The sequence below is a fragment of the Hemiscyllium ocellatum genome, chromosome 4 (assembly GCF_020745735.1).
Source record: "Hemiscyllium ocellatum isolate sHemOce1 chromosome 4, sHemOce1.pat.X.cur, whole genome shotgun sequence".
Lineage (NCBI taxonomy): Eukaryota > Metazoa > Chordata > Chondrichthyes > Orectolobiformes > Hemiscylliidae > Hemiscyllium > Hemiscyllium ocellatum.
Genome location: NC_083404.1, coordinates 135,304,524 through 135,320,423, shown reverse-complemented (window position 1 = coordinate 135,320,423; position 15,900 = coordinate 135,304,524). Strand labels below are relative to the sequence as shown.

Here is a 15,900-nt window from a genome sequence, read left to right as displayed (position 1 = left end):
GGTGGGTGGGTTAGTAAGTTTGCAGATGACACTAAATTTGGTGGAGTGGTGGACATTGTGGAAGAATGTTGCAGGTTGCATGGGGACTTGGTAAAGTGTGGAATTGGGCTGAGAGGTGGCAAATGGAGTTCAATGCAGATAAATGTGAGGTGATTCCCTTTGGGAAGAATAATAGGAAGGCAGAATACTGAGTCAATGAAAAGATTCTTGTTAGTGTGGATTGCAAAGGGATCTTGGTGTCCATGTACATAGATCCCTGAAAGTTGCCAACCAGGTTGATAGTGCTGTTAAGAAGGCATACGGTATGTTAGGTTTTATTGGTAGAGGGATTGAGTTCAGAGCTGTGGTGTCATGCTGCAACTGTACAAAACTGTATTTTCCGCACTTGGAATATTCTGTGCAGTTCTGGTTGCCCCATTACAGGAAGTACTTGAAAGCATTTGTAAAGGAGCAGAGGGGCTATACCAGGATGTTGCCTGGTGGGGGGTGGGGAAGGTCTTATGAGGAAAGGCTGAGGGACTTGAGTCTGTTCTCATTGGAGAGAAGGTGGCTAAGAGGGGATTTAATGGAGACATATAAGATGATCAGAGGATTAGATAGGGTTGACAGTGAAAGTCTTTTTCCTAGGATGATGACGTCAGCTTGTATGAGGGGGCATAGCTGCAAATTGAGGGGTGATTGATTTAAGACAGATGTCAGAGGCAGGTTCTTTACTCAGAGAGGGGCAAGGGCATGGAATGCCCTGCCTGCCGATGTAGTTGACTCAGCCACATTAGAGGCATTTAAACAGTCCTTAGATAAGCATATGGATGATGTTGGGATCATGTAGGGTTAGTAAACTGGTTAGTACACAGATTAGTGCACCGGTCGGTGCGCCATTGTGGACCAAAGGGCCTGTTCTGCGCTGTATAATTCTATGTTCTAAAAGTTGATTGGAGGTGGATATCATATAATTAAGGGATGGCTGGAAAGTGGGAAGCATTCAAGAATGAGAATCCAGAGACTGTATGTTCTTTATAGGGTGAAGGGCAAACCTGGTAGATGTAGGGAATGCTGGACGACTAGAGAAATTGAGGCTCTGATCAAAAAAGAGGTAGGTGTCGGAAAAGGCAGCAAAGATTGAGTGGATTCCTAGAGGAATATAAAGGCAGTAGGTTTATACTTGATGGAAGTCAGGAGTGCAAAAAGGCAATGTGAAATAGCTTTGGCAAATAGAGTTAAGGAGAATCCAAAGGGATCCTACAAATAATTTAAGGACAAAGAGTAACTAGGTAGAGATTAGGGCCCGTTAAAGATCAGCAAGGCTGCCCATGTGTGGAACTGCAGTGATACTAAACAAGTATTTCACATTAGCGTTAATTGTGAAGGATGTGGGAACCTGATTAAATAAGTAGTGATATCTTGAAAGGCCTCCATATTACAGAGGTGGTGGTACTGGATGTTTCATAACATCCCAGGGACCAGATCAGGTATACTTGAGACTTTATGGCAAGCTAGGGAAGTCCTTGCTAGGCCCCATTTATATTGTCAATACCTATGGGTAAAGTGCCAGAAGACTGAAGATTGGCTAACATGATGCCATTATTTAAGTAAGGTGGTATGGATGTGTTGGGAACTAGAGACCGGTGAGCCTGACATCAATGGTGGGTAGGTTGTTGCAGGGGATTCTGTGGGATAGAATTTAGAAAAGCAAGGACTGATCAGGGATAGTCAACGTGGCTTTGTGTGTGAGAAATTGAGTGAGTGTTTTGAAGAAGTGAGAAAGAGGATTGATGAAGGCAATGGTGAGTGTTGTCTATATGGACTTCAGTAAGGTATTCAACAAGGTTCCACATGGTTGACTGGTTAACAAGGTTAGAGCACATGGAATACAGGGAGAGCTAACCATTTGGATACAAAATTGGCTTGAAGATAGGAGACAGGGTTACTTTTTGGATTGAAGGCCTGTGCTCTACAGATTGATGCTGGGTTGACTGCTTTTTGTCAGTTATATAAATGATTGGATGTGAATATAGGAGGTATGGGTTAGTAAATCGGCAGATAATACCAAAATTGATGGTGTAGTGGACAGTAAGGAAAGTTACCTCGGAGTAAAACAGGACCTTGATCTGATGGGGCTGAGGATTGGCAGATGGAGTTCATGTTAGATAAATGTGAGGGGCTATGTTTTGATAGGGCAAATCAGGGCACGGCTTATTCACTTCATGGTAAGGTTCGGGGAGTGTTACCAAACAAAGACCTTGGAGTGTACTTTCATAGTTACTTGAAGATGGAGTCACAGGTAGACGGGCTAGTGAAGAAGGCATTTGGTATGCTTGCCTTTACTGGACAGTGCATTGAGTATAGGAGTTATGTTGTGGTTGTACAGGACATTAGTCTCTCCGCCCCCACCCCACTCCGGCCTATCACCCTCACCTTGACCTCCTTCCACCTATCACATCTCCATCGCCCCTCCCCCAAGTCCCTCCTCCCTACCTTTTATCTTAGCCTGCTGGACACACTTTCCTCATTCCTGATGAAGGGCTCTGGCCCAAAACGTCGAATTTCCTGTTCCTTGGATACTGCCTGATCTGCTGTGCTTAAACCAGCAGCACATTTTCAGCTCTGATCTCCAGCATCTGCAGACCTCACTTTTTACTACAGGACATTGGTTAAGCCACTATTGGAATACTGCATTCAGTTCTGGTCTCCCTGCTATAAGAAAAATGCTAAACTTGAAAGGATTCAGAAAAGATTTACAAGGATGTTGCAAGGGTTGGAGGGTTTGAGCTAAAGGAGAGGCTGAATAGGCTGAGGCTATTTTCCCTGGAGGTTCGGAAGCTGAGGGGTGATCTCTAGAGGTTTATTGAATTCAGGGGCATGGATTGGGTTAATAGCCAAGGGTAGGGAAGTCCAAAACTAGAGGGCATAGGTTTAGGGCGAGAGGGGAAAGATTTAAAAGGGACCTAAAAAGCAACCTTTTAAAACTGAGTGTGGTATGTATATGGAATAAACTGCCAGAGGAAGTAATGGAGACCCGGGGTTGGACCAGGATGGGTGGGGGATTGGACCGGGGCAGGGGACGTAGTTGGACCGGGGCAGGGGGACGTGGTTGGGGGTGTGGGCCTGGACTGGGTTTTTTTGGGGGGGGGGGGGGGGGCAGGTTGGACCAGGTTGGGGCGGGGTTGGACTGCGATGGGGGCTGGGTCTCGCTTTCTGTGAGTTGCTGCAGTCTTCTGAACAGGGAGCAGACTTTAAAAACTCCGAGCCCCAGAGGAAAGGCATTTAATCAATTAACCGAATAATCAATTATCCGAACAAAATACTGCTGGCTCATCTCGTTCGGATAATCGAGTTTCCCCTTTATGCAGAATATAAACTCACTGATATCTTTTAATGCATTTGAAAGTGCCCGTTTCTTCCAATAAAAAAGTGTGGCAAGGTCCATGCTGCAATTAGTGGCAAGTGACGAAAAGATCACCTCAACTCTCCCTATTTCTGTCATAACATACACCCATGTGCTCCTCCAAACCCCCATTATCAACAACCTGAGGTCGCCATTGACCAGAAACTCATCTGGACTCGTCATATAAATACAGTGGCAAGATATCTACACTCCTCTAATTCTGTTCACTTGAGACCTTAGTTTCATGTTATCCTAAATTCAGTGATCTAGTCCTAAACTCTAGAATTCTATCTATTCCCCACCCATCCCTCAACCTCTTTCTCCTCTTTGAGGCACTCCTATAATTTAACGCTTTGATCAAGCTTTTGATCACTTGACTGCATATCTCTTTACATGGGTCAGTGTTGCAATTTGTTTGCTGATACATCTCTGAATGGGATGCTTAATGTGAAACGGCTATTGTTTCAAATATGATTGAGCAAGAAGAGAGGATTTTACCACTGCATGTATTCACAAATGAATAGCAATGTTCTATGTGATAAGGGTTTAATGCAGAATTATTGGTATCCTTTGCTTTCAGAGATCTGACGATGGAAATTCTGAGGTTTCGACTAATTGGTCCGTTATCCCATTGTGTGATATTTGAAGCTATACAAGCTGCTGATGTCCCAAAAGTGAGTCTGTTTTTGCATATGAAAAATTGACTGCACAGGCTCAAGAAGGCAGTTCATAACCACTTTCTCAAGGGCACCTATGAGTAGGGAATAAATGCAGGCTCATCTATCCATACCCGTATTCCACAAGTGAATTTTTTGGCTCCTTCCATTCCCTTTCAAAGACCTCTTTCTGCATCAGACTGCGATAACATAGACTGTTATCTCTACTATGCTTTTCAAGACAAAATAATTGAACTATAGAAAGGACATCTATATCTTTTTGTACCTTTTTTGATGTCTTTCCTGTTTTAAATCTTAGAACTCTGAAGAGAGGGAAGAGACAAAAATGTGCTGCTGGTGGTCAGAGTATTGCACACAACCTGAAAAGATGAGCCTCCATAATCATCAGAGAGATATCCTTCAGTTACTACTTGGTGCGTGATACAGAATTCGGAAATAATGAATTATGATTTCATACTGAACCAGTAACAAATATGTGAATTGGTAATTGTAGATTTTGAATTTGAGTGTTTGATTTCTTATTTTTTGGCTTTTATTCAGGAAAAATTCACCATAATTAAAAATAATTGATTCTCAACTTTGCTGATGAACACATTTAAGTTGTTGCTTGTTGGTACAGAGTTTAGTTATCGGTGAAAAAGAGAGGTGTTATTGAAGTTTTACGTCTTGCACTCATCGTGACAGAATTGTAAGAAGAACAAACTTTAAAGGGGACACCCAGATTATACTACACTATAAAAGAGTGCTGATATCAGTTTCTTATATCAAATATGCATGTACCCCATTGTAAGCTCAACTGATGGTTGATCATGTAGTTCTTAGCATGCTGGTTTGTAAAGTGCTATCTGATTGCGGAATCACATCTAACAGTAGACATTATGTTCTGAGTACAGGCTGGTCTGGTACATCCAGCATTCTGTCGATTACAAACAGCTGAAATGACATGCCGTTTGATATGGTCTGTCAGTCTTTGGGATTTAAAGCCACATGTCTGTTTGACTGGTTGTCGTTTAGACTTGATGGCAGTATTGTTTTAATTCACCAGCATGAAACAACCATCTTCAGTTGTTACCCATATTTGTGAGAGAACTTCTCAATCAACACTCCTGTTTGAAGATGGTTGCAAATGTTTCAGCCTTATCTTTTCCATTGATGTGCTGGGAGACATTGGGAGAGGGGATATGCTGGAGCTCCCTTCTGTTGTTAGTTGTTCAAATTACACCATTCACGATGTTTCAGGACTACAGAGTTTAGATCTGACTCTGTTTCTTGTGGAATTGCTTAACTTTGTATATCACATACTCCTACTAATATTTAGCATGGAATTATTCCCGTGGCTTCAACGGGTTACTACTTCATTTCAGTTTTGCCTCATTATCCTGTTATTCCCTCGTGCACTATTCATTGAACCAATGTCAATCCCTTGGCTCACTGGTAATGTGAAATGCTGAACCAAGAGGTGTTAGATTGTTGTTGAATACAATTCTGCCACTGCCGATGACCCATCGCGATGCCTCGATGTCCAGTTTTGAGCTGCGAGATCTGTTCTGCTTGGCCTTGTTCAAGGGGGGCGTAATTCACATTCATACTTGATGGTGCGCTTTGATAGGATGTTGATCTGCTGAGGGAAATCAGAGCAATGCCGAATCACATCTTCATCCAGAAACTCCACTCCTAGCATTGATCACTAATTGTGCCATTCCAGCATGGACCAGTTGAACATGAGACATTCCTGGGTTCCTGTGAGTCAAATAATCCGTAGATAAAATTGCTGACTCTTTCAGAAACTACCCTTTTTAAGAAAATTTAGTAAGAATTTCCTAGTGAGGTGCAACATTTTTTTTTTAATTGTGTTAGTTGCAAGGTTTATAAAAGGTTGCTATTTGCTAAAGAAACATAAATGACTTATAAACCTATAGTTACGCTTTAACAATTTTTGTTTTATTTAAGGGGTTGCTTCACCAGCAGAAATTTTAGCAGGCACTGTGCTTGGACTTACTGTAGGAGATCCTCGTCTAAATATGCCGAAAAACAGAACCACAGCTATTCCAGACCTGTCGCAGCCTGAAGGTAGTATTCCTCAGGGATTATGGAGTGTGATATGAAAGATCCTGAAACAAAATACAAAGTGCTGGAGAAATTCTGCATTTACAGAGAGCGAAACAGAATTAGTTTTATGTCCAATGTGGCTGTTCTTTAGAACTGAGGAGAGGTGGGTATTGTGTTGCAAAAGAAGGTTGGGCACTGCAAATGGAATGGAAGGGTACGTTAGGGAAAGGTTTGTGGCTAAGGTAGATTAGAGATCAAGGGTCTCCACAGATACTGCCAGACTTGCTGAGTTTTTTTCCAGCACTTTGTGTTTATTTCAGATGTCCAGTTCCTGGAGTATTTTGTTTTTGTTGAAAGCTCTTGTATTGTCTTCTGTCAACAAAATGTGGTTAAATGTGGAACTGATTCCAATTAGGAGTAGTTGATGTTAAAGGCCAGCTTGGTAAATAGAAGACAAAGGGATAGAAGGTTGTGCTACTAGGATGAGCTGAGAAAAGAAGGAAAATGGTGTCATGGAGTCAAGTTAGCCTGTAGGCCTGTTTGTGCTGGGAGTTCTTCATAACCATATTCTATTTAATTCCTACCTGGAATACATCTTGTATCTGGCAAACCCTAAAAACAGCAGAGGTCTTTTATCTGCATTTTCTTTCATTTTAGCTGCAAATCAAAAATTTAAATGTAGTTTTTGTACTTCACGTTGAAACAGGGCAGTTAACAAAGGGTGTGTGAATGGAATGTCTGGCACTTGGCACAGACTTGTCCTATTAGCAGATTCTTAATCCAAATTTTCCTTTCCCCAACTCTGTCATCCCACTTTTAACATCCACATTCCAAACAAACTAGTAAGTAAAGTGCAATGATTTGGTCTGAAAATTCAACATCTTTATTACTAAATCGTGTCTGTTGGTAACACTGTTAATCCCAGAATGAAGATGATTGGATTATTCTCTCTGACTGTCATTGTCAAATGTCGAAGTTCAGTTTGCAGTCTCTTTATTTAGGGAGAAAAACATATGTGGGCATGAGATTGAGTCAGAAGAGGGAACTGGTCAAAGAAGAGGAAATGCTGGATATGTGTCAATGTGTGTGGAAAGGACCTAGGTTAATATTACACATTGATGTTTTATCAGGAAAATGATCAGTTCTAACCTCCTATCCATGAAATACAGCGAATATGTTTGACATTTTGTGATAATTTTGCAACTGTTTTGATTTATTGTGTTTTTTAAAACAGGGTAGTGATGTTTGGTAGAGTCTATGGGAAAATACTAAGAATTTGATGATTTGAATGTGTGGAGGACTGCAAAGTTTAGGAAGCATATAGACTAAACAAGTCTGTATTTTCTAAAATTAGAAATGTAGATTTGAGAGTGATTTGGAATTTATTAAGTAAGGGCAAAATTTGTGGAGGAAGCTGGATTGAACATATGTGCTCCGGTTATTTCTGCTGAATAGGTCAAATAGGTTGCTAAGGACATCGTACGTAAAAGTTGTGAGAATGCAGAACTAAGGTTGGATGTTAGGCAGGTGCTCTTTTTCACAGAATAGTCGACCTGTAGCGCAGGTTGCCAGCTCGGGCAATGAACGCTGATACGCTGTATTCCTTCAAGCGAGACTTGTTTCTGGCTGGGGTGGAGGTCACCTTGTACAACAGGTGGGTATCATGTCATATATATTGCTTCAGTCTGATTGTCTGAGGTGCCTAAGAGAAACTTTGCCATTTCTTTTCCCCAAGCAATTAGCCTCTGTACTTTACTGTTTCTCTGCCTCCCTGTCCTTGGAGATTATTAAGACTCTGGGTTGAGTGGAAAGACTTTGTAATGTGATGCGGCATGGTACAGACTGGATGAATTACTAAATCTTTTGCTGTCCATCTTTTTTGTATGTTTTGCTTATAAGTAACAAATGTTTAGTTTTGTAATGCCTTTGTTTACCCCTTCCCTGTTTTAACTGTCTAAAGTTATAGATTAGTACTGCAGTGTTTGATTTCAATAACAGCAAATATTTAGGCACATTTTGCTGGTCTTGTGCTCAGTGAGAGCCTCTGTTCTATCATGCAGATGTTCCAGGTTTGAATCCTGGCAAGGCCAACTAAGTGCTGTTTGCGACATGAGTTTACATAGATTGATATGTTGCATAGATCTAAACTGACAGTAAGAATATCCATGTGACCTGGGAACATATCACAGTGCTTGACTTGGCTCATTGCTTGTAGCATATGTTGTGTTTCATGATTAGGAGCCGACTAATTTTTTTTGGCGTGAATCCTTTGTCATTATTAACTAGTTATTACATTTTTAACTGTGTAACTTTAGATTTTCTTTTCTTATCACAGCGATTAATGCTTTTATCAACGGAAACTTACATCTTTTTTAAACTTAGACCTCTCAGATGCTTTTCCAATGCTTATTTTTCAAAGATTACGCTGCCCGAAGTGATTTTGACTCCATCCTTGTAACTGGATGACCTTACCAAAACAAATGCAAATCTTCGGTGAATTCTATTTTGTTTTTCTTAAATGAAACAATTTTTCAGACTAATACAGAAGCTTGGGAAATGCAAAATTGGTTGTCTTCAATGGTATTTATAGGAGATGCAGTGAAAACATTTGAATCAACTGATAGTGTTGAGCACCTGTCTTGATTTGTGTGGGGATTGTGTTGTATAACGGATTAGTTGAATTTGGGTAATTTTACAGGCTTATGAATTTTGATGGAAATTTAAGTAATGATTCTTCAACTGAGTTTATAAAAACGCCAGCACTTTTTCTTGCATTGTGGTAACCAAATCATTCTGTTCAAGATAGCTTAAGCACTTGTGAAAGCAAAAGATGACTGAGAATCCAGAAAATCATTTAGGGAGGCAGCAACATAGTTGTAATTTCACTGGAAGAATAATGCCGAACCCCACCTTCCTAGCAAACATTCTGGGATGTGGGCTTGAATTCCACAATGATAGATGGTGACGTTTGAATTCAATCTTTAAAAAAAATTCAAGGAACAAAAAGAATTTGGCCTAATGGTGATTATTAAACCATTGCCAATTGACGTTTAATGGTATTATTGCTGGACTGTTGATCCCAAGTCCCAAGTAATATTCTGGGGACCCAGATATGACTCCCACAGGCCAGATGGTTTTAAAAAAAACTGGAATTCAAAGTCTAATGATGACCGTGGCAAAACTTACCTGATTCACTAATGACCTTTTAGGGAAGGAAACTGCTGTCCTCACCTGGTCTGGCCTACATGTGACTCCAGACACAGAACAATGTGGTGGACTGTTCACCGTCTTTTTGACAATCGGGTGGTCAATAAATGCTGGCCTGACCAGTGATACTCTTTTTCTGTGAATGAATTAAAACAAAATCTGTTTCATTGTCTTTTTAGGAAGGAAATCTGCCATCCTTAGCTAGTCTGGCCTATATGTAACCCGAGACCCATTGCGATATGACCTTGAACTGTCCTCTGTGCAGTTAGGGGTGGACAATGCATGTCTCAAATTCCAAGGTCATATTAAAAGAAAACTCAACTTGAGAAGCTGTCTTTTCAAGAAATTGAAGAATTCCAGGAAAAATAATGTATTGACAGCCTTCAACCCATTTTGAACTGATACTAGAAATTGGTGAGAGTAAGTTCAGTTTGAATTTCATGGGATGGTCAAACTATCTCTTAGAACAGTTGGTTTGTCTCAGCTTCTCTTTGTAACATATTGCTGTAGGGAATGACTGACTCATTTCATGGCTCCTACTCTTCTGAGAGTTTGAGTTCAGTAGGCTGTACTTTTGCACTCCACTCCTTGAATTGGTGGCTACAGTTAGAGCTACCCACAGGATTGGTATGATAATTTCTTCCCTCCCTTCTCTAATGAATGGCATTTTTGCTCGTATTCAGAAAATTGCCTTGTTTATCATGCTATGCGTGAACTTATTTACATACAATTAAGTCTGTGTTAAGACTGGAATGTATTTGCTCTAATTATTTTCCTCTTTTATTGTAGACCTGGAAAAGCTCAGGGATTTATGTTTGAACGGCATTGGTGCAGAATGTGCTCAAAGTCAGATCTGGGATCGAAATGTCCGCAATGTTGTTACAGAAACTAAAATCTCAGAACAGGTAATTCGACTGCAGTGAACATGCAGAATTGTTGAATTTGGAAAATATATTTCCGTGTTTGAATCTTCCCACATTTCCCATTTCCCTGTAGGACTAACTGTGCTACTGTGCAGTTTCAAGGTTTCATGCCAACCTTGTTAACTATGGGTCAGTTTTGTACCATTCCTATCTCTCTGTGCTTTGAAGTTCTTCAAGTTCATCCCCCATCACAGACTTGAGCAAGGCCACCACTGATGGAGTACCACAACATAGGATGTGATATTAAACTGATTGTTAAAGATGCCATAGCACTGTTTTTAACAATAAAAGCAGGAACGTTTTCCCTGGGCTGATATAACAAACATCAATAAAATTGGTTAGGCCTTTATTAGGTTACTTAGTATGGAAACAGGCCCTTTGGCCCAACAAGTCCACACCAACCCTCCGAAGAGCAACCCACCCAGACCCATTCCCCTACATTCACCCCTTCACCAACACTACGGGCAATTTAGCATGGCCAATTCACCTAACCTCATAACCTTATCTCATAACTGTGGGAGTTTGCTGTGTGAAAATTAGTTGTATTGTTTTCAAAATTACAACAGTAATGACTCTTTAAAAATAGATTGTTGTAATGTTAGGTGATGCAGGCCTTTTTTTTGTTCAATATTGATAGAGCGCATCAATCAAACCTGTTGATTTGTCTTAGTCTGTGAAGTTAATGTTTACCTAGCAACTACACGTGGCTCTTCTGTCATATATTAATCAAAAGTGGCAGGGCCTGTCTTTTTGCAGTTTTGCAGGAAAATTGAGGTGAATTTTATCTGATATAATTCAGCCTATACTGTAAATGAAATTTGGGCTGTTTCTGTTCTTGTATAACTTAACTGCCATCTGAATAAGCATGCTGAACCATGAAGGAAGCTGGATAACATTCTTAGACTCTTTAGTTTAGTTTCTTTCTTACTGGCAGATATTTTGAAAACCTTACTACTGATTAATACAGATACTGTACGTTTGTATTAGCAAATAGTAAGCACCACGCCAGTAAATACTCTTTACCTTTCTGACTCTTCAAACTACGTGGTATAGACTGCCAAGTTCATACCAATGCATGCCACCTACTTCCTCGCGGTTCTTTCATTATATGTATGCAGCCTGACCTACTGAGCATTTCCAGCAACTGAAGTATTTTGCTTTTATATCCACCCATCATCATCTTTACATCTATTGTTTAAGAAGGATTAATTTGTCTTTCCAATTTCTTTTCTACAATCATCATTTGTGGAAAGTTCTGTTTTCAGATATAGCACCTACTTTCCTTGTGACATCACTTGGTATAAGTAAACACTGCAGTAGCGTATGTGTCTAGTCGCACTACTCCACAGGTAGCAACATAAACTAAAATATATTTTGTCCCGGCCCCTAGATGGCTAATTGTGTGTTTTCGTTATAAAATGAAAAGATCCATCAACCAGGTTTCAATTAATAAACAAACAGTCAATTCATTAAAAAACATTCAATTCGATGAAGGTGCAGAATTGGTTAACGCTGTAAATTTGCCAGCAGGAGAGCAGATTTCTCAGTTCCATCCTGACTGGGATTTTCTAGTTAGTCCTCTGTGGGATACATGGGGACAATGTTTCTGCAAGGCTTGGAAGTTCTGCCTTCCTTGCTAATCTATTGCCTTGACTTTTCTTAAAATAAAATCTTCAAGTCTTCTTTCTGTGGTACCAAACCATTACCTTTGGATACCCTCTTCCTAATATCATTTTAAAAAAAGGAACAGAAATAGGGCATTTGGCCCCTCGAGCCTACTCTGCCATTCAGTAGGATGATCCGGCACTCATGTTTGCTTTCCTGCATTTTCCTCGTATTCCTGAAGAAGGGCTTATGCCCGAAACGTTGATTCTCCTGCTCTTTGGATGCTGCCTGACCTGCGCTTTTCCAGCAACACATTTTCAGCTCCGATCCCCAGCATCTGCAGTCCTCACTTTTTCCTCGTAACCCTTGATTCCCCACTGAACAAGAATCTAACTCAGTTTGCATATACTTAAGGACTCTGCCCCCACAGCTGTCTGCGGGAAGGTGTTCCAAAGACACTGAGAAGAAATTCCTCCTCTCCATCTTAAATTGGTGCTCTTTAATTCTAAGATTTTGCCCATGAAGGGAATCATCCTGTCAGCATTGACCCTGCCAAGCCCCTTAAGAAACTTATATACTTAAGAGATCACTCTTATTCATCTAAATTCGGATAAGTAGAAGCCCAGCCTGTCTATTCTTTGCACATAAGACAATCTCTCCATACCAGGGATTGGTCTAACGAGGGGAAAGTGAAGATTGCAGATACTGGAAAGTCAGTTGAAAAATGTGCTTTTGGAAAAGCACAGAGGTCAAGCAGCATCTGAGGAACAGAAGAGCTGATGTTTCAGGCTTGAGCACTTCATCAGGATTGTGGAGGGGGGAGGGGGGGAGGTTGGGATGAGGCTGGGGGGAAGATAGCTGGGAAGGCGATGCAGGTGGGGTGTAATAGGTCAGTGAGGAGGGTGGAGTGGATAAAAAATGAGGTCTGCAGATGCTGGAGATCACAGCTGAAAATGTGTTGCTGGGTAAAGCACAGCAGGTTAGGCAGCATCCAAGGAATAGGAAATTCGACGTTTTGGGCATAAGCCCTTCATCAGGAAGGGTGGAGTGGATAGGTGGGAAGGAAGATGGATGGTGTCAAGTTGGAAGGTTGGAACTGGGATGCAGTGGGGTGAGGTCAATATTAATGCTATGATTTTGAAGGATCCCAAGGCAGAAGATGAGGCGTTCTTCTTCCAATTGTCAGGTGGCTTTCATTTGGTGGTGGAGGAGGCCCAGGACTTGCATGTCCTTGAGAGAGTGGGAGGGGAGTTGAAGTGGTTGACCACAGGGCAGTGGGGTTGTTTGGTATATGTGTCCCAGAGATTAGATTAGATTAGACTTACAGTGTGGAAACAGGCCCTTCGGCCCAACAAGTCCACACCGACCCGCCGAAGCGAAACCCACCCATACCCCTACATTACCCCTTACCTAACACTACGGGCAATTTAGCATGGCCAATTCACCTGACCCGCACATCTTTGGACTGTGGGAGGAAACCGGAGCACCCGGAGGAAACCCACGCAGACACGGGGAGAACGTGCAAACTCCACACAGTCAGTCGCCTGAGTCGGGAATTGAACCCGGGTCTTCAGGCGCTGTGAGGCAGCAGTGCTAACCACTGTGCCACCGTGCCGCCCACAACGAGATGTTGGCTGAAATGCTCAAAGTTGGCACCCTGTCTTGCCAATGTAGAGGAGACCACGTGGAGAGCAACGGACACAGTAGATGAGGTGTTTGGATGTGCAGGAAAATCTCTTGCGGGATGTGAAAAGATTCTTTGGGGCCTTGGATGGAGGTGTGTGGGGGGGGAGGTGTCGACACAGGTTTTACACCTCGTGAGGCAGCAAGTGAAGGTGGTGGAGGTGGGTTGGTGGGGGGTGTGGATCTAACGAGGGAGTCACTGAGGGAGTGGTCTGTACGGAACACAGATCGGGGTCGGGGGGGGGGAATATATCTTGGATAGGGGCTGACTGTAGATGGTGGAGGACAATGCGCTGTATCCGGAGATTAGTGGGATAGAAGGTGAGAACCAGGGTTGTGCCACTGCACGAGATGTAAAACCTGTGTCTACATCATCAGCACAACCACCTCCTCCCCCCTCCCACCCCCACCACCACACCCCCCCCCACCACCACCTCCACCCAAGGCCTCAAAGGATCTTTTCACATCTGGCCGAGGTTTCCCTGCACATCCACCCATCTCATCTATTGTGTGCATTGCTATCAATGTAGTCTGCTCTACATCGGGGAGACAGGACGCCAACTTGCGGAGCATTTCAGAAAACATCTCTTGGTCACACGTAACAACCCCACTGCCCTGTGGCCGCCCACTTCAATTCCCCCTCCCACTCTCCCAAGGACATGCAAGTCCTGGGCTGCCACCTCCACCAAATCAAAACTACCCGACAACTGAAGGAAGAACGCCTCATCTATCACCTTGGGACTGTTCAACCACATGGCATCAACATTGACTTCACTGTTTCCAAATCTCCCCTACCCCTCCTCATCCCAAATCCAACTCGGCACCACCCTCTTGACCTGTTCTACCTGTCTATCTTCCTTCCTACTTATCTGCTCCACCCTCCCCACCAACCTATCACAATTACCTGCATCCACCTATTGCCTTCCCAGCTGCCACCCCCTCATTCCCCACTCCCACCATCCTAATTATTTCCCAGCCCCCTTCCCTCTCCTCATTCCTGGTGAAGCACTTATGCCCAAAACATCTACTCTCCAGGTCCTCGGATGCTCCTTGCCCTTTTGTGCTTTTCCAGCACTGCACTTTTCAATATTGTCCTAATGATCCTAGTGCTTTCTGTGGCCTCCTAGATCCTGTTGACTGTCCAGCATCAAAAGCCTGCCTGCTACACTTGGTTAGTATCAAGCCCACCTGATAGTCATTAATTAAACAAATGGGGAAAATTCCAAGTATGTAAACTTTTGTCATTTGAGAGTGACAGAATGATCCTGAAGCCTGCAGGAAATATTATGCCCTGTCAAATCATGGTTACTAAAATAACAGATTTTAAAATCATTTAAAATAACAGATTAAAAAAAAACGACCCAGGAAATGTCATAGAATGCTTACAAGACAGAAAGAAGCCCATCTTATCCAATCCCTTTTTCCAGCATTTGGCTCATAGTCTTGTGTGCTCTGGCATTTCAAGTACTCATCTAAATGCGACTAAAGCGTCTCGACCACCTTTTTCGGCAGAGTTCCAGATACTCACAACATTGTAGGTGAAAAAGGTTTTCCTCAAATCCCTGTAAGGAGTAAAGCTTTTCTCTACCTGCTCTGCCTGTTCGTGTCAGAACTTTGATCACCTCAGTCAGCTTCCCCATCCACCTTCTGTGCTTTCAGGGAAACAACGCCAGCATACCTGGTCTCTCTTCATAGCTGGATCATTCCAGCCCAGACATTATCCTAGTAAATCTCCTCTGCAGTCTCTGTATTTCAATCAAATCCTTTTTATAATGTGATGACCAGACTGCACACAGTAAGTCTAACTGATGCTGCATACAGCATTTTGTATTAAATACCTTGACTAATCAAGTATCATCTTAACCACCGCAGCTACCTGACCTGCTCCCTTCAAGGATCGATAGACAATGTGCAGCTAGGTCCCCCTGATCCTCTGCACTTTCTGTGGTCCTGTCATTCAATGTGTGTCCTTTTGTCTTCCAAAATGCATCACCCCTCATCTTTTCAGAATTAAATTTCATTTGCCACTGTTCAGTCTGTCTGACCAATCTATCATCTTGTAGTTTTCCTCCACATTATTTACTACCCTACCAATTTTTGTGTTATTTGTGAACTTAAACTATAGCTCCTTCTTTCATATCAAGATCATTCATGCACACAACAAATAGCAAGGGACACAGCCAAGACCCTGTGATACATCAGTGGGTACAGGCTTCCAGTCACAAAAATGCCCTTCAGCCATCACCACCTTGCCGCTTAGCCAATTATGGATCCAATTTGCTAAATTACTCTGCATACTGTGAACTTTTAGCTAAACCAGGCTACCAGACTACCATGCAAGAGTTTGTCAATGACATCCAAGTAGATGGCT

At 42.2% G+C, this 15,900-nt stretch overlaps 1 protein-coding gene across 2 annotated transcripts in view; it reads left to right on the top strand.

Annotated features, from left to right (window-relative positions):
- Positions 1–15,900, top strand: part of pop1 (POP1 homolog, ribonuclease P/MRP subunit) — a 59,587-nt gene that overhangs the window by 32,617 nt on the left and 11,070 nt on the right. For both annotated transcript variants that reach the window (XM_060824523.1, XM_060824524.1), the window contains exons 9-12: positions 3,966–4,059; positions 4,361–4,475; positions 6,013–6,132; positions 10,108–10,223. In XM_060824523.1, coding sequence (XP_060680506.1) covers positions 3,966–4,059; positions 4,361–4,475; positions 6,013–6,132; positions 10,108–10,223 — 445 coding nt within the window. The remainder of the gene's footprint in view (positions 1–3,965; positions 4,060–4,360; positions 4,476–6,012; positions 6,133–10,107; positions 10,224–15,900) is intronic.